Genomic DNA, 22,900 nt, shown 5'->3' on the forward strand with positions numbered 1-22,900 from the left:
GTGTTCAGGAAAACAAGGCTTCAGAGTAAGTGTGCCAACTTAGGCTACCCTAGCAGGTGGCATTAATGGGCACACAGGGTTGTTTTCATCTCTAAGTCATTCTCCTGCCTGTGGTTTGAGTCAATCCCAAACACCTCCGGGGGCCAGGCAGGTACTTAACTGGAGTGACGTGGGCTGGGTATAAGTGGCAGAAACTGACATCTGCTGGAAAAATAGAAGCCTTGTCCACAGGTAGCAGCAGAAGGAATGCCAATCTGATTGCTTAAGAGAAACCAGAAATCTGGGTTTTTATGTGAAATCATCTGATTTTTAAAATATTGTCCATGAATTAAAAAAAAGTTAAATGTCATGTCCCTAACTTACAGCCTCTGGGCTATGGCAGTTTTGCTGTGTTTGTACAGAAACAAGGAAGCCATGGCAGAGTCATAAACATGATTGACGTTCTCATGTGTAACCGGTGCAAAGGACTCAAGAATGTTGAGATCACCTGACAGAGGAGGCATACCATTATAATGGAAGCAAAAAGAGAGACAACTGAAAGACTTAATAATGGTGAGAAAATAATGCCTATTACTGTACATATGGGATGAGTGGTTTGACGGTAAAAATGATACTGAAAGGTTGGTAACAAATCATGCAAGGTATTGAAATGAGCTTGACCTACGTTATCATCATTGTTGGCATCATCATTAGCTGGAGATGAGGGGAAAATCTTTGGTGTGGTAAATACTGGATGCCTAGCGTTAATCCAAAGAAGGCAGGGAATCTGAGGAATACCATGGCAAATTACTGCTGAAGGTTGTCACAAGGCATGGAACATTCCATTGGTTCAAAGCCTGTTGCACCAAAATTTGAGGGTCCGGTGCAGATTCATGCATCCATTTATTCATTTTTTTCAAAAATATTTATTGAGCACTTACTATGTGCCAGGTACTATCAGAGGCACTGGATATACAGTCGTGCATGAATCAGACAAAAGTTCCTGACCTGTTATAGTTTACATCCTCACTGGGAGATGCAGACAATATACAAGATAACAAAGTATACAATACACTAAACAGTGATAAATCTTAGGAAGAAAAAATGAAATCAGGGAAGGGGAATAGAAGTATGTGTGTGAGTGTGTGTGTGTGTGGTATGTGTGTGCCCTTTAGGCACAGAAGGGTGATAGGGAATTGAAATTCTAGAGAAGGTTACCAGGCAAGGTCTTACTGAGAAAGCAACATTTGAGTTGGAACAGGAGAGAAATGGGTGCTGACGGTGAGGAGTGGAAGTGGAGTAAGCCCTGCGGATTCTGGGGTAAGAAAATTCCAGACAGGAGGAATAAGTGCAAAAGTCCTGAGGGAAAGGTGCACCTGCTGTTTGCAAGGCCAGTGTGATGAGGCAAAGATGGAGAGGTAGAGGAGTGGCAGATGCGGTCAGAGGGGCCTGATCGCACAGGGTGTTGGCTTTTATCATAAGTGGTGTAAGAAGTCATTGCAGGGAAGGAAGTCTCCTGATTAAAGCAAAGGCGAGAAAGCTGGGTGCAGTAAGATCAGTGGGAGGCTGTTGCAAGAATCTGTGAGAGACAGGGGTGGCTTGGACTAAGGTCATAGCAGTGGAGACGGCAAGAAGTCACCCGATGATGTGTATATTTTGACAGTAGAGCTGAAAGAATTTACTGAGAGATTCTTCGCAGCATATAAGAAAGTGAAGAGTCAAGGATGAATTCAAGGCCTTTAGCTGAGCCACTGGGAGGATGAAGTCTGCATTAACCGATGTGGAAAGACTAGATGAGAGTAGGCTTGAGGGTGGAGAATAGCACGAGCTCAGTTTTAGACTGGTTGTGCCTATTAGGGACCCAGTTAGGAGATTTGAGTAGGCAGTGGCCTATAGTATCTGGAGGCCGACTCTGTAGGGTTAAATTTGAAGTCATCAATGGTATTTAAAGCTGTACAATTGGATGAGATCACCTAGAGAATGAATACAGATAAGGAAGAGAAGAGGTCCAAGCTCTGAGCTTTGAGGCACTCTAATGTAAAAGGTTAGGAAAATGAAGAGGGACCAGCAGAGTGTACTAAGAAGGAACTCTCGGAGAGATAGGAAATAGACCAGGTGCCTGTGATGACTTAGAGGCCTTGTAGAGATAGATCTCAAGTTGGGAAGAGGGACCAAACTGAAAAGCTGCTGCTGGTCACAGAAGATAAGGCTAGAGAACTGCCCACTGAAACATGGAGGTCATCAGTAATCACATAAGGACAGTTTGGTAGAGACGTGGGGCCAACGTCCCATTGGACTCTTTTCCCAAAAGAATGGGAGGGAAGACAATGGAAACAGAAACTATAAATAAATTTCAAAAGATTTGTTTAAAGGGAAGAAAAGAAATTTTGTGGAAGCTGGTTCAAGGGGGAAGTGGGCTCAAGTGTCTTTTTTTTTTTTTTAAGATTTTATTTATTTATGAGAGAGAGAGAGCACAGAGAGAGAGGGACAAGCAGACTCATGATGAGTGAGGAACATGATGTGGGGCCTATCTCAGGACCCTGAGCTCATGACCTGAGCTGAAACCAAGAGTCAGACACTTAACCGACTGAGCCACCCAGGTGCCCCTCAAGTGTCTTTTTTTATTTTTTTAAGATTTTATTTATTTATTTGACAGAGAGAGACACAGTGAGAGAGGGAACACAAGCAGGGGAAGTGGGAGAAGGAGAAGCAGGCTTCCCACCGAGCAGGGAGCCCGATGCGGGGCTCGATCCCAGGACCCTGGGATCATAACCTGAGCCGAAGGCAGACCCTAACGACTGAGCCACCCAGGCATCCCTCAAGTGTCTTTTTTAAGATGGGAGAAATAACAGTAAGTTTCTATGATTCTGGGAATTACCCATCAGAGAGAGAGAGAGAGAGAGAGAGAAAAAATCATGCAAGAGAGAGAGGGAAGATTTGCTGGAGCAAATGTCTTAAATAGGTAAGAAAGAATGAGCTCTAGTAAACAAGTGGGGGGGGACTTGTCCTGGTCAAGGAACAGAGACAGCTCATCCACAAAGACAGGAGACAAAGCAGAGTAGATGGTCACAGGTGCTGGAAGGTGGGCCTGTGCAAGTTCTTCTGACTGCCTCTATTTCCAAAATGAATGAGTTTGGGGAAGAAGCTATGGAAGGGCTGTAAAGAAAGGAGAGTGTATGAAATAGCTGGCTAGGGATTTGGAAGAGAGGCTGCTTGAGGGGCATTTGGTATGATGCCTGAGCAACATTAATGGCTAGTGATTACACTTTAGGAAAATCTTTTTCTTTTAATTTTTTAACGTTGCACTTTGAAATCATTTCAGAATTACAAAAAAGGTGCAAAAATAGTTCAAAGAATTCCCATATGCCCTTCGCCCAACCTCCTTAAATGCTAACATCTTAAATAACCACAGTACAACCAGCAATATCAGGAAATTAGCATTGATACACCACTACTAACTAAACTACAGACCTTTTTCAAATTTAGCACACTGTCTTATTAATGTTCTTTTTCTGGAGTAGGACCCAGTCCATGATCCCAGAGTCCATTTAGTTGTGATGTCTCATTCGTCCTCTATAACCCGGGCTATTTCCCCAGTCTGTCTTTCAACACCTGGACCCTTTAGAAAAAGCTAGTCATAGAATGTCCCTCAGTTTGGGCTTGTCTGTCTCCTCACAATTAAATCAGGTATGCATTTTTGGCAGTAACGCCACGTAAGTGATGTGTCCTTTTTAGTGCATCGTATCATGGAGCACCTGATGTCTGTTTAGGTATAACCTAAAACAGCTGCCTGTATCATTAAAGAGAAAGGTTAACTGCTTCGATAGATTTTCAGTGTAGATCAAGACAAGCAATTATAGAAGAGGATGTTTGATGACTTCCAAAGGAGAATAACAGCCCTGATTCTAAAGTTTTGTGGCACTGATTAATTTATACCTAGCTTTTGTGGAATTATTTGCGCATACTTCTGGGAAATACTTCTTAAATCAATTTTTGTCCCTCTAGACTTATATACAAGTGTACAAGTACCAACAAATACTTAGGGGGCCAATATCTGGTCCAAAACCTGAACCCCTGGTGTTGCTACAGGTTATAGGGAAAATAAAAGATGTGTCAAATATCTAATTAAAACATTCTAGCGACTCCACGAAAAGTCCAAGGTTTTCTCACGTGAAATTCAAAATATGACTAAATATTCTGAACTTCCGATATAGTAGATGTCCCTAATGAAACATTTTTCTTACAGTGGGATCTTGAACTACACTGTGGTCTCAGCTATCTATTTTCAAAGACATGGAGGCCTGAGCTGAGGTAGAAAATATGCAACACAAATTAGGGGATCAGGTATTTAAATTTGCCCGAGTTTCAACTTGTGTGGCCAGATCAAGCCACTGGAGCAAAAAAGTTAGGAGCACATGCTCTGGAGTTACCAAGGCTTGGATTCCAAACCTGGTTCCTGGGTTTATGATCTTTGTAAGTTTGGATGAGCTTCTTAATTCCTGTAAGCCTGTTTCTTCATCAAAATAAGTAAACAGCACGCACATCCTAGCATAGTTCCAAGACATACGTGAGAAGATGCATGGGGAGCGCTTAGCATAATGACCAATACACAGCATCCGCACCAAAAGCGCCAGTATTCATACTTAACAAAATGATTTTTATTATAGTTACTGTTATTATTAATCACCTTTCTGTGCTTCATTTTACATTTTAACTGTAACTGTGAAATGAGGGGAGTCAACTAGACCAGAATTTCTCTAACATGAATGAATATCTGGGAAAATGATCCCAGACTTCCAGAGTTGTCTTTAACTATTTCCGTTACAATAAGCAAGCATAAAACTTGGTATAAACTGCTAATGCACTCAGATCCTACCTATAAATAAAAAAATTAGCTTAAAAATTAAATTCAAAACAAAAACGACAATATTGTGGTACGTCTTTGAATGAGAAGAGCGGTGATTTTCTGGAATTAAATCACCCGCTGCCCTGTGAGTGGGGCGTCGATTCCCGCGGGCGCAGGTTATTCTGTTCACTGCCAGTGCTACCTACTGTGTTCTCCAGGAGATCAATTCTTCACTTCTCTTGCTTTTGAACTACTGCAGCCCACAGTGGCATCATTTGGCCTTCATGTTGCACAAACTCATGATTTATTTGGAGCTGGTTCTTTTCTCACTAGCCCTTGGAAATTAAGGGAGTGACTTGCCGTCAATTCCAGATTCATCTCTTAATGCAGATCCGGGAGATGCCCAGCTCCAAATCTTTCAGGGGCTCTCTACTGCTTCCGAATCCTGAGATCTGGCATTGGTAGCCTTCCCTAACCAGCTTCTTCTCTAGTCAAACTAGGACACCTGCTGCCACAGCCTGAATGTCTATGTGCCCTCAGATTTTGTATGTACAAACCTAATCCCCAGAGTGATGATACTGGGAGATGGGGCCCTTGGGAGGTGATTAGGTCATGAGGGTGGAGCCCCCATGAAAGAGACTGGTGCTTTTAAAAGAGGTCCCAGAGAGCTCCCTTGCCCCCCTACTTTCCCGGCCAGGGTGCGGATTTTCTAGTTTCAGAGACAGGATCTCGGTTTTGAGGCTCTCAACACTATGCAGCGTATTTTATTTCAGTTCTCTGCCCGCTGCAGACCAGAGAGTTCTTCCCCACTTCTCATGTAGGTGGTACAATCCCCGTGCCTGGCCCCCTAAAAGCCCACGTCCAAATGGGACATCTCTGTGGATTGCCATGGCTTCATTCTGACCAGACTTCACTGCCATTGAGTTCTTTTTCTTTCCAACACGAGGATTTATTTCCCTTTCTGTTTATCTCCGCTACATTTTTTTTTAAAGATTTTATTTATTTATTTGAGAGAGAGAGAGAGAGAGCACAAGTCGGGGTAGAAGGAGAAGCAGGCTCCCTGCCGAGCAGAGAGCCCGATGCGGGACTTGATCCCAGGACTTTGGGATCCTGAGTCGAAGACAGACACATAACGGACTGAGCCACCCAGGCGCCCCTCAGCTACATATTTTATCTGACATTTCTATGTATTTGGGATGGGTAGGAGGCTGTCCACCTCAGCGCTGGCAGCCACATAAAAACTGTAATTCCTAGCATCGATTTCTAACCAATTAAACAAACTACACATGCTCAAGTATAAAACAACTTTATGGGGCGCCTGAGTGGCTCAGTTGGTTAAGCGACTGCCTTCGGCTCAGGTCATGATCCTGGAGTCCCGGGATCGAGTCCCGCATCGGGCTCCCTGCTCGGCAGGGAGTCTGCTTCTCCCTCTGACCCTCTTCCCTCTCATGCTCTCTGTCTCTCATTCTCTCTGTCTCAAATAAATAAATAAAATCTTTAAAAAAAAAAAAGAAAATATTAAAAAAATAACTTTATGACTTCATATAATGTACATATATACACATACACATATATACATGTATAAATAAATATGTATGTATTTTATAACTTTATGGCTGTTCATATGATACATGTATAGATATATAAATACCTATATATGTATGTATTTTTTAAGAGCACAAGTTCCATTTTAGTATAATTTAGCAACAAAGTCACTGTTACATACAATTACAATAATAATGGTCATGGTGTGACATTCGATTTCTACTATTAGGTTCTGAATTGTCATTGAGAAAAATAAAAACTTGACGTTACTGAGCATTTTTAATACTCCAGGCACCATGTTAAAGCACTTCAAGGACATTCGCACTGAATTTTCACAGCTCTTTATGGGATAGGTGCCGTTATTGTCCCAATTTTACAGATGTAGATATTAAAGCTTAGAGGGTTGAGTAACTTGACCAAAGTCATTCATCTAGTAAATGGTGAGGCCAGCACTCAAATCGTGTCTGTTTGGCTTTAGGGCCCAAATACGTAACCACTTTACCTCTCATCTTAAATAGCCAAGGTAGGCAAACTGGGTATCTTAGTTATCCATAATATACAAAGATACCTTAAAAATCATTAGGAGGGAATAATAAACACTACAATGTAAAAATAGGCAAGAGACTAGGATAAATCATTTACAATAAATTATAAAGAGAGGAATAAGATGTTTAAGCTCATTAATGATCAAACACAAATTAAAATAATTTATTTTCTACCTGTCAGAATAAGATTAAAAAATGATTAATTCCCAGGATGAGTTAGCTCCCATGAAGGGAAATACACACACACAGTTGGTGGGAACTTAAATCAGGATTTCTAGAAGATGAACAGGGGATTATTTTATCAAAAAGCTTTAAGATGCTTATGTCAGGGGTGCCTGGGTGGCTCAGTTGGGCGAGTATCTGACTTTGGCTCAGGTCATGATCTCAGCGTCCTGGGGTCCCCATGTCTGGCTCTGTACTCAGCGGGGGAATCTGCTTATCGCTCTCCTTCTCCCTCTGCCCTCTCCACCCCCCAGCTTGTGATCTCTCATCTCAAATAAATAAAATCTTTTTAAAAAACCTAAAATAAAATAAAATAAAATGCTCATGCCACATGGAAAAAAATTCTTACATTTTTGAAAGAAACAATAAGGTTATAAAATAGCAATGAAACAATATTTTTAAATTAAAATATATATGTGAGTACATATATATGTGTATGTATATAAAATGCTTTTAGTTTTATATATTATATCAAAATGTTAACAATAGTTATCCCTATATGAAAAGGACTAGAGGAAATTTTTCTTTTTTTATTTATTTGTATAATTGATTTTCCTACAATAAACACGTACTAGTTTCATGACTTCTAGTTCAGTATTTCTTAACAATACCTGGGCAGATTGAAAAAGCAGGGTTCTGAGCCTGTACAATCAAAGGCTGGATTGGAAAGAGTAAAATGGGTCTATAAATATGGTCCCATAGGATGTCTAAGATAAAATAAAATAAATGAAAAAAACTGAGCCACCAAATAATATAGACACTGTAATCTCTAATTAAAAATTATATATAATTATATATTTTAAATTATTAATATATATGAAATTATATATATTGGTTATATATTATATATTAATTGTATATTAGTTATATTATATAATAAATATAATGGTTTGGGGAGAAGACATTTAGTTTCTACACTTTTCTATTATTTTTTCCCAATAAGCATTAATTACCTTGATATTGAAACACTCAATTAAAAATATGAAAGTTGAAGGAGGAGCTGATCAAAATTCATAAAGCACACACGTTTTGGTTCATTAAATTGAGGAAATACTAAACTCAGTGTTAACATCCACCAAGCTTAACAGATAATAATTATTTAATAGCAAATAAAATCACCCAGTCGAGTACTTGAAAATCAAATAGACTTAAAGACATTCTTACTCCAAGACTGGTCTATGTGGGAAATGTCAGGATATTCAATATTTGGCTACATTTATGATTATTGATCAACAATTGCTCCTGAATAGAAATTAGTAACAGGATCATAGAGCAGGAGTATGGAAAGAGCATTAAAGGTGAGGAAATTGAGCTTCACAGAAGTTAGCCACCTGAGGTGACATAGTCCTCTGAGTCCCAGTTCAGTTTGAGAAACTTCCTAGATTGAAAACACAGACAATCCCAACAACTCTCTCGGATCTTCCATTGGAGATTCAGACTAGAGCTGTCCTGAAGTGACTCAGTAATGATACTTCTTATAGAGACTTCATGATCACACACTCAGGAAACACACCCATTGTTTAAAAACAAACAGTATAAAACTGCTATAAAGGGCATATAAGGTGTCAGGAGACAGGATCTTGATCTTCTCTCTCTCATTAGGGCTATGTGATCTCTCTGGTACCAACTTCCTCTGCTGCACCCTGACCCCATCCAAAGTCTGTCGCTTGTACTTCAGACAGGTGCCTGTCATCCTGATATGGTGCCTGTCAGCTCTCCTGGGGGGCCTCAGCCCAGGCCCCCGACAGACAGACGGGGAATGGGACCATCCTTCTCCTCCCTGCCCCGGGGACTCCTGCCCCCATCCCCCCTGTCCCTCCTGCCCTCTGCCCCTCAGCAGCAGCTTTGCTGGGCCTGGGTCCTCTGACACAGTGGACTCTCCTGGCCTCTTGGCTTTGTGTCCCCAGTGGCTCTCCCCATGGCGGGGGGCGAACCACCGCCTGGCTCCTCCAGCGTTGGGGCCTAAGCGCGCTGCATCTGGACCTCTTGGCACCCCTGGAGCACTCCAGGTCGTCCCTCACTTACCATTCCCAGCCACCACCCTGCGGTCGGCGCTGCTGGTGGAGCGTCAGAGGTGTCTTGCTGGGGAGACATATGCCTCCCCTTTTGGGGTTGGGTGCCTCCTCGTCCCACTGTACCAGGTGGACTTACTTGGCAGGGCCAGGCATTACCTTTGCAGGGTTGCAGGCCGGGGACTCAGCGATGGTGGAGGACTGAGCCAGCCACATGGTGCTTGGCCATCTGAGGGCTACCATTTTGCCCATATGCGTGTGCTTTGGTTCCCTTACTTGTTCTTACTAGAATGGTGCCTGTTTGTCTTTGTGAGGATGTTTCAAAAGGACAGAGGTCATTTGGGAGAGGTCTGGAGGTCAAGCAGGAGGTGAAGTCCTTCCTTCCATCTGAGCCAGAGCCCTTCCCTTATGTGACTCCTTTATCCTCCAGCCAGCTCATGTCAATAACTCATGGAAAATTCTGGGCTCTTAAAATCCACACCTCCACTACTGTAGGACATCCTTGCAGCATTTGAAGCTCTCAGCTTCTACACCTTATGGAAAACACTTCATTTTCGAAATGACTTTTTCTCCTTGAAAATAAGGGTCAATAAGTGAGATATATGTATTAAGAAACACTCTGGGCCAAGTCTAGTCGTCAAGTGTGGGTCTAAAAAGCACAATGCTCTAATTCATCACAGCTTGTTTTATAGGAGATTAGCAAAACCGGCCCTTCCGGTTCCTAACTAAATAATCTCTACTAAGAAAATGGTGGCAAGCCAGAACTGTTATATTAATGGATCCACTTTCAATCACTGTGGTCAATCACTTTAGCTCCTCACTGACCCCATTAGTGCCATCTCCCTTTTACCTTCACTGGGGACACCAAGGGTCTCACAACTATGTACTGAGAATAACCAGAGTAAGTGTGCAGGATGAGATGCTTTTTTCTCCTCCCAAGTAGGATCACTTGGGTAAAGTGATACACCAAGTTGGACAAATCCACTGGAAGCAATCCCTTTTAATGCCATGAGTCTGGGCTTGGGAAAAGGGGCAAGGAAGGAGGGAACATTCTGGTTTCTTTAGCTCCTGCTGAAAGGAGTGACGACTAGAGGTATCTCCTTATGGGTCTGATTCCGGGTAGGTTGGTAAGTGAACGGGTGTGTGGGGTTCCTGAGCATAAGGAAGGGACCCCCATCAGCAATGGCATGCAAAATTCCCATGGCTCAGAGCAAGGTGCCATCCAGTGAGAAGCAGGACCATAGACTAAGTCTCATCTTGTTTGGTGGTATGCATGCAAATCTCTTGTAGTTACAGAACTTTTTCTTTAAAGCAAGTCTTCCAACCAAGTACTAACCAGGCAGCAGAGCCACATTAATATATCAAACAGATAAAAGTGTAGGTGTTCTGCTGGAATTGCAGTGGGGGGAAGAGTAAAGAATCACAATCTGTCTTCCCCATGGCTCCTGACTGGAGCTGGACACCACATCTCCTTCCCTGGGAGGATATTGCTTCCCTAGCATAACTGGTGGAGGAAATGAAGCCACTTTCTCCATGCCACCAAAGCAGGTCACTCCTGGGACAGGGGGAGGAGAGAGGCAATGTCCAGGAACTCCTTCATTTCAACCCTGATAAAGTCTCTGACATCAGAACATAAGGGTGGGGGATTGAGACTGTTGTAAATCCTGAAGGGCTGTCAAGAGCATGCTAGATTCACTATGATGCTGAGATGGCAGGCCCGCGTTCTACTCGTCCAGCTGTGGTCTAAGAAATGCAAGTTCCTCATCAACACAGAGAATATGATGCACCCATCACATGTCCAGGCAATCTGTGCTCTTCCCTACCCTGGTCCCCACATACCATTTTAGCCTCCTTACACTTAAGAATAAAATACACATATGCGTAGTCAGGGTTGTGAGCATAAAGCAGAATGATGGTTTGAAGAGCAAAGCCATTGTGTTTACTGATTAAGGTCATAAATCGCTATGTGTCTTAGAATGAAGAGTGTCATCACACTGTTTAAGGTCATAAATTGCTATGTGTCTTAGAATGAAGAGTGTCATCACAAAGCATTTCCGCTCACCTCTGATTCTAAAAATGCTACATGTCTTTTTTTGAGGACTAAACAGAGGGCAGGCAGCTCATACACCTTATGGGGATGGGACACATTCCTTATGAATTTAGGACTAAATCCCTGCTGGTTCCAAGGACTCAGTAGATGAACGTGCACATGAGAAAACACCTGGGAAGGATTCTGTGCTTTTGGAACACCTTTCCCTCTAGCCATTCGAAGGAGGGTCACATTGCAGCCCCTTTGCCTTTTCCACCTCTGTTAGGCTCACCAGCTAGCTGGCCCTGAGGATGTTGACAACAAGGCGGCTTTCATCCTTGGGTCACTGGTTGAGATTCACTATGGATCATTGCTGACAGCAGTTTGCAGACTCAACTCACATGGAGGACGAAACAAGGTCTCCTTACTTACATCACTGACTTGGACACTTTCAGGTACAAGCTGTCCCACACACAGGTCCTCTGCAGCCCACAGGGGCTGTGACAGAACGGAAGAACCTGCCTACAGCATGCATTTGTTTTACAATCCGAGAGCCGCAGGTGAGGTTCTCTGCCATGCCCGAGACGGTAGCAAACAAGGTGTGATATTTTATGGGTTCATGCCCAGGATTCACCTATCATCAACTATTATCACATAAAGCAGGGACAATGCAGACAGGACACCTGGGCCATTTGTTTTCTAACAATTAGCATCTAAGGAGGACTCACTGTATGCAGCACAAAACTGAGTCCTTGACACAGATTATTGCTTTAAATCCTGACGATACCCTGCGTTAGGTACCATCTTACCCCAAGTTCAAAGGTGAGGAAACCAAAGGGGCTTAAAGAGGTTCAGCAGCTCGTCCAAGCGCAGAGAGCTAAGAAAGGGCAGCCAGGGATTTGAACTCTGCTGAGCTGAGTGAGCTATGTTATGCAGCCTTTGATTGAAATTTGATGCAGATACTAGAATGTTCAATTAGCATGATAATTGTGGAGTAAGATAAAACAAAATCAAAGCTAAGAATAGTGCCTTCCACAGAGTAAGTAATCAACGTTGACATTTCATCATTCACAGCACCAAAGGCAAGGTTGCTTAGTCAACCTAACATTAAGGAAACAAATATTTTTTACCTTTTTTTTGGTGAAGGACACAAGTCACACAATATACATAGATATCTAATATCTGCTGGGTGCAGACCAACAGTCTAAAACCATCACTAAAGCAAAGGAAATACACAACTGTTTCCAAGTACTTGGGGTAGTGTAAATAAATAATGTTATCCTACCCAAACAACATAATAAAAGTTAAAAAATTTTAAAAACCTCAAGTAGTTAGGGGCACCTGGGTGGCTCAGTTGGTTAGGCGACTGCCTTCAGCTCAGTTCATGATCCTGGAGTCCCAGGATCGAGTCCCGCATAGGGCTCCCTGCTTGGCGGGGAGTCTGCTTCTCCCTCTGACCCTCCCCCCTCTCATGTGCTCTCTCTCAAATAAATAAATAAATAAATAAATAAATAAATCTAAAAAAAAAAAACAAAACCCTCAAGTAGTTATAGATAAGTAATGCCTCTGAAAATGATTTAAAAATTCATTTCAATGTCTAAAATTATAAATTCTCAAACAAATCATTATAAGTTATCTTAATAAAGCTTGAAGTTTAGCACCTACAAAGTATCTTATGCATAGTAGGTTTCCAATAAATCATTCTGGAATGAATGAGTGAATTCATGAATATGCTTTTAAAAACAGACACTGTCATTATGTTTAGGATATTTTTTTTTAAGATCTTTTTTTTAATTCTATGATGCAGGTTGCATGATATTTTCTTATTAACAATTTTTAAATCATTTCCTTAGTAATGATTTTTTTTCTTTAAAGGAATCTCAGGATCAATCTCTACTTCAAAGGAAAGGAAATAACTATCATCCTGAAAAACAAAAAGAAATAACTAAATAACTGGCCAGAAATAATTAAAATAATTAAGAACAGAAATGAAGTTTTCAGATATGAGAGCGGTAAAAAGAAAAGCAGCTTCAAAATATCTTTATTACCATTTAAGAAAATATAAACCTGTTCTCTATGTAGCATAATGAAAACACACGAAATGTATAAATTTAAGCCACTGTGACTGGTGAAGAGTGAAGACATTTCCCAGTACTGTATACATAATTGAATAGATAAATTCAGACCAAGATAATACTTCTTTCTCAAAAGCATTGTGGTGCCCTGGGTTATTGTGGGGACTCAACAGTTTAACCAATGTGCACTCAAAAATAACTCTTCATTTTTAAAAAGAACTTCTAAAAGACTAATATGAGCATAAAAATACAAATTACTGCAGTTATCTCTTTACAGTAAAATGTTAGATTAAATCTACACTGACGAAACTGTTCAGTAAACCTATTATGTTTAAAAGGAAAGAGGAGAGAGGTATATGGAAAATAGTAAAGATTTCTAGCGACAATTTCTATACCTTTCCTTCAGAGCTGTGCCCTTTCACCAACAGGCAAATCTGAGATTCCCCAAGTATTCCCCAGGCATTAGGAAAATCAATAGCATTACCTTTGGGTGCCTAAGGTTGCTTTTGAATAAGCTTTTATCTCATTTTAGCAACAGTTTTTTTAAAAAGCACAAAAACACAGGATGTATATAACCTTGGCTCACCATTACTCTGCCTTCCTTAATACAATCTGCTAAAAGAGCCAAAGTGTTGTGGTTCAATTTCACAAGCTTCATCACATGGTTCTGCCAAACTGCAAAGCTAATGGGACAAATTAATAGGCTGACTATACTGTACAACAGGTAAAATAGACCCTTAAAATCAAAGACAGAGCTACAGTCCTTAAGGAGACACGCTTTTTTTTTAAAGGAAAAAAAAATGAGGTAGTAACATTTTCAAAAATAGTAAAAAAAAATTTAAATAAGTAATATAAAATAGTAAAATAATCCAAATTGAATGTGATTTGTGCTTTCTAAATCCAGCCTGCATTTGTACATCATTTCCATATTAAACAGCCCGAGGTTCTGCCTGGTACTCGCTAGAAGAAATCTGCAGGGAATGAAGCCTGGTGCCTGATTCCACATGTGACAAAGCATTTTTAAAAAAATTACTGATAAGCACATTGCCTGGATTGTGACCATGCGACACTAAGCACAAATTTTAAAGCCAAGCACTGGTCAGTAAAACTGTATCTCAGTAGTTCTCATGGTTCCAACAACTTTTAAGAACATAGGAACCTGGGCTGGGTGGCTCAGTCGTTAAGCGTCTGCCTTCGGCTCAGGTCATGGTCCCAGGGTCCTGGGATCGAGTCCCACATCGGGCTCCCTGCTCGGCAGGAGGCCTGCTTCTCCCTCTTCCACTCCCCCTGCTTGTGTTTCTGCTCTCGCTATATCTCTCTCTGTCAAATAAATAAATAAAATCTTTAAAAAAAAAAAAAAAAAAAAAGAACATAGGAACCTGACTCAATTTAAATACTGGAACACAGATTAAGTATGTGAAATACACATTTTTATGCCTAAAAACAAACATTTTTCACACTTAGAAAAGATGCACAACAAATATTATTTGAGACAAAACCTAGCAATCAGATCTGCCAATTGCTGTCAACTTTCTTGTCTTTCTGAGAGGCTAATCAATCTATGGAGTAGACATAGGCAAAAGAGGAATAAATCCATGGCAGCCGCCACAGTCTCATTGGGACCCGGGAATCCTACAAGGAAAAAGAAGCCACGTGCTAATAATACTCTAAAGAAAAACAAGCTGCATATTTCTCAGAGTCTGATGAATTACTTCTTTTACTTTTCTACTTTTTTCATTGACTGTTTTAAAATACAAGCTTGGGGGCGCCTGGGTGGCGCCTTAAGCGTCTGCCTTCGGCTCAGGTCATGGGATCGAGCCCCGCATCAGGCTCCCTGCTCCCCGGGGGGAAGCCTGCTTCTCCCTCTCCCACTCCCCCTGCTTGTGTTCCTTCTCTCGCTGTGTCTCTTTCTGGCAAATAAATAAAATCTTTAAAAAGTAAAATAAAATATATGCTTGCTCCTAAGGAGAAAAAAGGAAGACTTGGGTAGGGAGTAAATCTTAAAAGATCCCCAAAGCTAGGCAGGTTTATACAGAAGTCTTTCCTCTTCCAACACCTGTTAACTAAAGTTCCTACACTTGTACTTAAGGAAAAAAAAAAATGAGACTGGGAGGAAGCTCCATCTGCTTTACTTTCTGAGTTGGGATTTACACACCTACTGATGAGTTCTCTCTCGCACTCTTTCCCCCTCAAATCTTCAGAGAAAACATGCACATACACGCAAACACAGACGATGTACTGACCACTGTACATACAGGTTCAACACCATGACAGAGGAGACAAGCCATACTACAATAATCAAAACAAATCACTGTTAACAGTGAGAAATGGGTTTCTTTTAAAGCCAGCTTGGACTCTTCATGTCCCTATTCCTACTCAGTTTCTCTTCATCCAGGAACTTGAAAGGAACAGAAAGACAAACAGTTTGCATTAAAGGAAGAGAAAGAAAACAGCATGATCGCTTTTCCGGGGTACTACAAAATCAGCAACGGGACCTGGCTGCGCCCAAGTGCAGCATTAAAGACTGCCAGCCCAGACCCTCAGATACGTCGTGTAATCAAGAAGAGTAAATAAATAATAGTGGTCATTGTCATTAAGAATGAAAATAGTAATAACGATTGTCACCACGGGGTTCCGTTCAGCAGCAGCACATGGAGCGGACTTCTCCTGCAGCCCCCACCGCGCGCAGCCTCCCCGCAGCAGGATGCCGCGGCGGAGAAAGGCCCGTGGGCTCCGCGCGCGCCGAGCCGTGGGGCGGGGCCGGCTCCGCGGGGTTCCTCGGGCACGCGCCCCGCCCGGCCCCGCCCTCCCCTCCAGCGCCTGCGAGGCCAGGGGGCTGGGCGGCAGTATCGGCTTCCGGTTGCTAGGGCCAGTCTCCGTGGCCTCTGGCCGCGCCTTGCCAGGGGACCAGGGTAACCTAGGTGCCTCTAGACCCACCACCTCCCTTGACCATTACCTCGCTGCCTAAATTCCGAGGCTAAGGGGAAAAGCCAGTTATTTTGAGAAGCAGCTGGTTGCCTTTGAGGGTAGTATAGGAGTCCAACCGATCTTCTCTGATAACGTGGAAGGAAAATTACCAGCATCGAGTGGACGTACTAACAGGGATCATACCTTGAGCGCTAGTGTGCAAAGTTATCTTTGGGGGACAAAACGGCCCATGTATGCAGCTCCAAAGCATCCCCTTCTGGACTGTCAACGGAATAGTGATGTGTCAGGCACTTTGATGTTGCCCTGAGAACTAAGCGCATGTTTAGGGGGTCCATCTTCTGGCATCATTTCTAAATAGTACTAATTGGAATAGAGATCCTGGAAAATCTAATTAGATTGAAGACAATCTTATTTTTTGATTAAATAGTATAACCCAACTAGTAGTGGTTGCAATTTATAACAAGTCACTGTTACAGAAAGAAAACAACTTACTTGTGAATACTTAGATATGGTGGGTCTTAAGAGGCTATCATGGAGGGATTTCCTTATCTTTTTGACCAAATCTTTTTCCAAATATGTAAAGTGATAACATTTTGAGGTAGAGAAAAAAAAAATGAGTGTTATTTCTACTGTTCTGGAAAATCAGTATTTACTAGATGATCTAACATTGGCAGACTGAACATTTTTGCTAACATGGGAAATTTTAGAATGATCCTGATTGGTAATAGTATATGTATTTTAAAATTCTGTGTTAATTATAAACCTAGATTTTATCTAGATTCTTTCTAGAAGTTTTAAAGAATTTTCTTTCTTATCCTCTCTTTTATAGGAATTCTGCTTGGACTCAGTACAATAAGTACAGTATTAGCACAGAATGATTTTCACTAAGATGTAATCTAGATTCTAACGAATGATTTTTCAGCAACAATTCAAACATATTCAAAACGTTTTCAATTCTCACTTAACCAATAGCTATGAAAAACGTGCTTATTGTTAATTAAAATGGAAAACCACCCACAACTACTTCGAAGACCTTTACCTCCAAAATTCCCTAAGCTGCCTTTAAGTAAGAAGAAAGTCCATACAGGTATGTGTGTTAATCAGATATGTTATTAAGTTTATTTATTTTTCATAGAAATTTCTCAACCTGCACAGTTCAGAATCACAATAGTGAAAAAGACACTCACTAATAATCAGTAACTTACAAATGTTTGTTGAGATGATAACATCCAATTCAATTCTACAATTACAGTTGATCCTCATTGTTTGTGGATTCTATAGTGCAAATTTACCTAACTGCTAAAATTATTTCTAACCCCCAAGGCAGTACCCTGTGCTGTACTTTGTCTTTTTAACTCAATGATATATCATGAAGAACACTTCAGAGCCACAGAGAGAACTCTTTCTCCTGTTGTAATAGGTGACACTGTATGCAGGAGAGTGGCATATACGGTGACTCTTGGTCATTAGTGGATGAGTATGAGCAGGGCAGTGAAAACACGCGTTCGCAGCTGACGTCCAGCAAGGGATATGCTCTGCCTTCTTGTTTCAGCTCTCATACTGTAAACAACGGCCCCTTACTCAGTTTGTTTTCAGTCTTTTCTCAGTGCCATGTTTTTAATTTTTTTGTGCTTTTTGTTGGTGATTTTGCTGTCTAAAATAGCCCCCAGGCATAGTGTTCCAGTGCTGCCTTGTGTTCCTAAGCACGAAAAGGCTGTGATGTGCCTCACAGAGAAAAACATATGTATTGGCTAAGCTTCCTTCAAGTATGAGTTGCAGTGTTGTTGGCTGTTTGTTCAATATTAATGAATCAACAATATATATTAAAGTGTCTCTAAATAGAAACACGTAAACTACAAGATTGTGTATTGATTGTTTGCTGATAATGTTGAGACCAGAGGCCTAGAGGAACCTAACCCTGTATTTTTCCTAGAAGCAACGACTCAGTGTTGGATAATTCAGTGTTCACTGAGATTTTTATAGAACAGAACTGTCAGGAATAACAAGAATCAACCATACTTCTGAGCACAGTGCTAGGAATTGGGGGTGCAATAGTGAGCAAAAGAGACCTTGTCCATCCTCTTCACTGGTTACCCTCTGGTTGGATAAAATAATCATATAAGTAAATGTAAAATTATCCTGTGATAAGTGCTATGAAGTGAAGATGAGCCTCTTGAATAACTATCACTTTATATAATACCCTTAATCCTCTATTTCCGTATGTGGTATCTATTGACTCCTCACTTGTAGCAATGATAAAATTAGCATATTTCCACTTCTTTCCCCTTTTCAGGGGAAAAATCTAAAATCAAATGGTTGAGTTGATTGTTTTCACTGTAATTTTAGTTGATATATTATTTTATAATGTATTTCCTTATTTTAGTGTCAACATTTATACTATGAAAATATGTGTAGTCTGTAACTTGATTTACAATGTTAAATTATTACCTTTGATTCACGGCTATTAAAGATATATAAATCAACATGCCATACAACCTCCAATTTCCTATCCTACTTTCCCTTTCAACTTTTGTTATATCCTTTCTACATTTCTTTTGTGTTCTGTATTTCTACATTTACAATCTGTTCTAGAACAATAATGCTGACACAGTTATGTGGATTTACTGCTCACTACCAGTTCTTTTGTTGTAGTTTTTTCATTCATCTTTTAGTTGAAGTTTATCTGCGAGTACAGGACTGATTAATTCTTTTTTTGTCAGGGAGGTGGGGGGGGGCTCTCCTGCTTTTTGGCACCTCAGAAGTTCTATGACCTTGACTGTTATCAATCCCATGTTTCCAAAGGCTCTTGGTAAAGTACTTTGCATTTAGTAGGTGTTCAAAATATTTGTTGAATGAATTCCTTAATACTTAAAACGACTCAAGTACAGTTTATAAAAATGAATATTCAAACACTGAAATAAAACCCTGAAATAAATACCTATAATTTGCCTACGATTCTAGATACTATAGGGAATTAATAACCTGAATGAGCTGGTGCTTGCCTTTCAGGACATTTTAAGACCTTTAATCAAGTTTTAAAGATGAGTTACACATAAAATCAGAACCTTAAATAACGCATAATATAAATAACGTTCTACAGATGAGTTACACATAAAATCAGAACCTTAAATAATGCATAAAATATAAGGCAGCATAGAATTTATGTCCAATTAATGGTACAGACAGTAGTTCATAGATATGAGAGAGCACTGGGGCTGGAATGGGGCTTGAACTAGGACTTGAGGAATTGGTAAAAGTGGAATGAAATCTGTTTTATAGAGGAGACCTGTGTCGTTTCTGATGACAGAGGAGAGTCTTTTGGAAAAGTAGAAATTTAATATATTGGAAAAAAAAATAAAAAGAAAAGAAATCCTGGGGAAACATATCAAAAACTAGGGAAGTATAGACTTGAAAAGATGATAGCATCTTCACTGAGAGGATTTCCCTAAGCACCTCTTCGCCCTCCACCCAGAGTACCTTCCTTTAAGCTCCGTTAGTATACCACGGTTACCCCTACCAAGCACTTATCATTCTCTGGTGTAATTGTTTTTGTTTTGTTTTGTTTTGTTTTTTTTGGTTTTTTTAGATTTTATTTGAGAGAGAGCACACACAAGCAGGGGGAGGGGCGGAGGGAGAGGGAAAAGCAGGCTGGGAGCCCCATGTGGGACTCCATCCCAGGACTCTGGGATGATGACCTGAGCCAAAGGCAGACGCTTAACCCACTGAGCCACCCAGGTGCCCCCCTCTGGTGTGACTGTTTACCTGCCTAGTTTCTATACTAAATTGTGAACTCTTGGCTGTTAGTAAGGTGTGTGCTGTGTGATTGTACCCACCACACTGTGTACATCTGGTACACGGTATGTGTCAAACGTTTATGGAATTAATGAGAACAGTAAGTGTGGGCTATATTAATAAAGAAAGATGGATTGAATAAGGTTTAAGGTAGACTTTGGAAAGAAGAAAATGATCTCCGTTTTTTCGTAAGAGAAGGTATTCCACGCAGTGTGATCAACCTAAGAAATGAAATCACACATAAGCAGTATGGGCTTTGTGTTCATCAGTAATAATTAGAGTATCTGAAGGTTTCCATTGGAAATTAATGAGTCATTACCCAGCAAGTTTAGGTGAAGTGGATCCAAGTCACATAGATTTTTACTCACCAAACTAAGGAATCTGAGTTATCACTGATAAGATTCAGATAATGTGATGGAAATGTTATCAGACTGTGTCAGAAAATCAAGGGTGAAGTTAGATCAACGTCAACTAGGATGATGGCAGTGACAATTAGAAGGGAAAATCTGGGTTTTTTTTTAAATATCACTTAACTGCAATAGAAAAAGTTTGAAATGCAAGAGACTGTGTGAAGGCACTTCATAAACTATAAGATCATTGCGTAGTTGTGAGATGTTACACTCCTTGTAATACTTCTTGCTTGGCCTGCAATTGTTTACTGACTTGCAGCAACCTGGAAAGTTCAAAAGGTCCTAGAGTGGGAGTCCAGGGATCTGAATGCTGGTCTTAGCTCCAACACTGATATGATGCATGGCTTTAGGAAGTCAGTCAGTCGGTGGGTCTTATCTTTCTATTCTGAAACAGCAGAACTTAATTAGGTCACTGATTTTCAGTCCTTTTCTCCACTATAAACCAAATGAAGATGGGACATGAATCCATCAGAACAATAGCTCACTTCTTCATTGATTCTCATGGTAGAAAAGGAAAGGAGAGTGGAGTGGGGAAGGAAAAGAAGTAGGGAATTAGAAGCTTTGGAGCTGACATATATAATTTGAGTATAGCCTGGAGGTGATTAATTGGATATGTTAAATGTGAGGACTGAGGAATTGGAAGTATGGTAGACTGAAAAATAACCCCATAAAAAGATATCAACATCCTAATCTCTAGAACCTATGAATGTTATCTTATATGGCAAAAAAAAAAAAAAATGTTATATGGGGTTACAGATAGAATCAAGTTAAGGATCTTGTGATGAAAGATTATTTTGGATTATCCAGGTGGGCCCAAAATACAATCACATGTATCTTTATAAGAGAGAGGCAGAGGGAGATTACACACACAGAGGAGATGATATGAAGATGGAGCAAAGAGAGATTTGAAGATGCTGGCCTTGAAGATAAGAGTGATGTGGCCACAAGCCATGGAGTGCTGGCAGCCACCAGAAGCTGGAAGAGGCAAGGAATGGATTCTCTACAAGAGAGTCCAGAGAGAACATGGCCCAGCTGACACCTTGATTTTTGGCTCAGTGATATAATTTTGGCTTCTGGCCTCCAGAAGTGTGAGAGAATAAATTTCTGTTGCTTTAAGACACCAAGTATGTGGTAATTTGTTACAGCAGCTAGAGGAAGCTAATACAAGAGAAATCCAGGATTCTAGTATGTGTATGTGTATGTGTGTGTGTGTGTGCACGCACATATGTATGACAAGATAACAGATGTATCTCTATGAGATAAAGGAGAACAGAAACTGCTGATGAGTTTGGTGTAGACATGATAAGTTTGAGGTGCTTAGGGTTTCCAGACCCAGACTTAGAATTATTGTATATGGAAAATTAGTTAAAAGTGAGAGGAGGGATAATGATAGAACCTTTGGGAATACTAAATGGTAAATTGAGAAAGAAAGATTTGTCTAGAGAAAGATGAATGGCCAGGTGGCATTAATGGAGAAATGATGGTGTTCTCATGAGAGCCAAGGAGAGAATGAATTTCATGAAGAGAGTGGATTAAAGTATCAAATGCTAAAAAGAGGTCAAATAAAGTTAGTAATAATGTGTCTCCATTAGGTTTAGCAACCAGATATCAATAACTTTGTGATAACAGCTTTGGTAGTAGAGGTGGAAAGTTCTAGGTCATAATGGTTTGAAAAGTAAATGGGAGGAGACTTTGAAAGGACAATGAAAGAAATTTTTATTATAAATTAAATATCCTTTCTAACTGCAGCACATCAAACGTAAGCTGTCTTGTTTTTTTTGATTATCAAGATAGCTGGAATTCAAAGTATTAATACCAATCAATAAAGTATATACCAATTCAAAATAAAAGAAAGTAGACTTAGATGAATTATAAATGTATATCGCAAACTTCAGGGAAACCACTTAAAATTTTTTTAAAAGAAGTATAATTGATATGCTAAGAGAGAAACTGAGAAACTGAAGGAGAGAAACTGAATCATAAAATGCTCAATTGAAACCAGAAAAAGAAGAAAAGGAAGGGAAGATTTAAAAAAGAAGAAGACGAAGTAGCAAAACAATAGCAATGAATAGAAAACTTTATAAATGTGGCAGATATTAAGCCAATAACACCCATAATTCATTAAAAGTGAATGGTCTAAGTATACCGATTAAAAGACAAACTGTTACAGCAGATAAAAAAACAAGACCCAACTCTATGTTGTCTACAAGAAACTTAAATATAAAAACACAGGTTAAAAGTAAAGGTGCAGAGAAAGACATACCATACTAACACTAAACAAAAAAAAGCTGAAGTAGCTATATTAATTTCAGACAGAGCAGATTCAGAACAAGAAAAATTATTAAGGATAAATAGGGGCAATACTTAATTATAAAGGGGTCAATTCTTTAAGAAGACATAATAATCTTTGACATGTACCCCAAAGAGGGAATCAAAATATCTGAGGCAAGAACTGCTAGAATTGTTAGGAGAAATAGATAACTCCATTATTATAGTTTAAGAGTTCCACACCCCTTA

General features: G+C 40.2%; 2 protein-coding genes across 2 annotated transcripts in view; one reads left to right on the forward strand and one right to left on the reverse strand.

The window, feature by feature from the left end:
* The window catches only part of LCP1 (lymphocyte cytosolic protein 1), an 83,799-nt gene extending 67,902 nt beyond the window's left edge, over window positions 1-15,897 (reverse strand). The window contains exon 1 of the mRNA XM_035003363.1: window positions 15,879-15,897. The gene's annotated coding sequence lies outside the window, so the exon portion shown is untranslated. The remainder of the gene's footprint in view (window positions 1-15,878) is intronic.
* Window positions 15,898-17,183: 1,286 nt separating this feature from the next.
* Window positions 17,184-22,900, forward strand: part of LRRC63 (leucine rich repeat containing 63) — a 42,806-nt gene continuing 37,089 nt past the window's right edge. The window contains exon 1 of the mRNA XM_035003805.1: window positions 17,184-17,268. Within this exon, the coding sequence (XP_034859696.1) occupies window positions 17,184-17,268 (85 nt within the window). The remainder of the gene's footprint in view (window positions 17,269-22,900) is intronic.

The sequence above is a fragment of the Mirounga leonina genome, unplaced genomic scaffold, assembly GCF_011800145.1.
Source record: "Mirounga leonina isolate KUSES-001 unplaced genomic scaffold, KU_Mleo_1.0 Mir_127, whole genome shotgun sequence".
Taxonomy (NCBI): Eukaryota; Metazoa; Chordata; class Mammalia; order Carnivora; family Phocidae; genus Mirounga; species Mirounga leonina.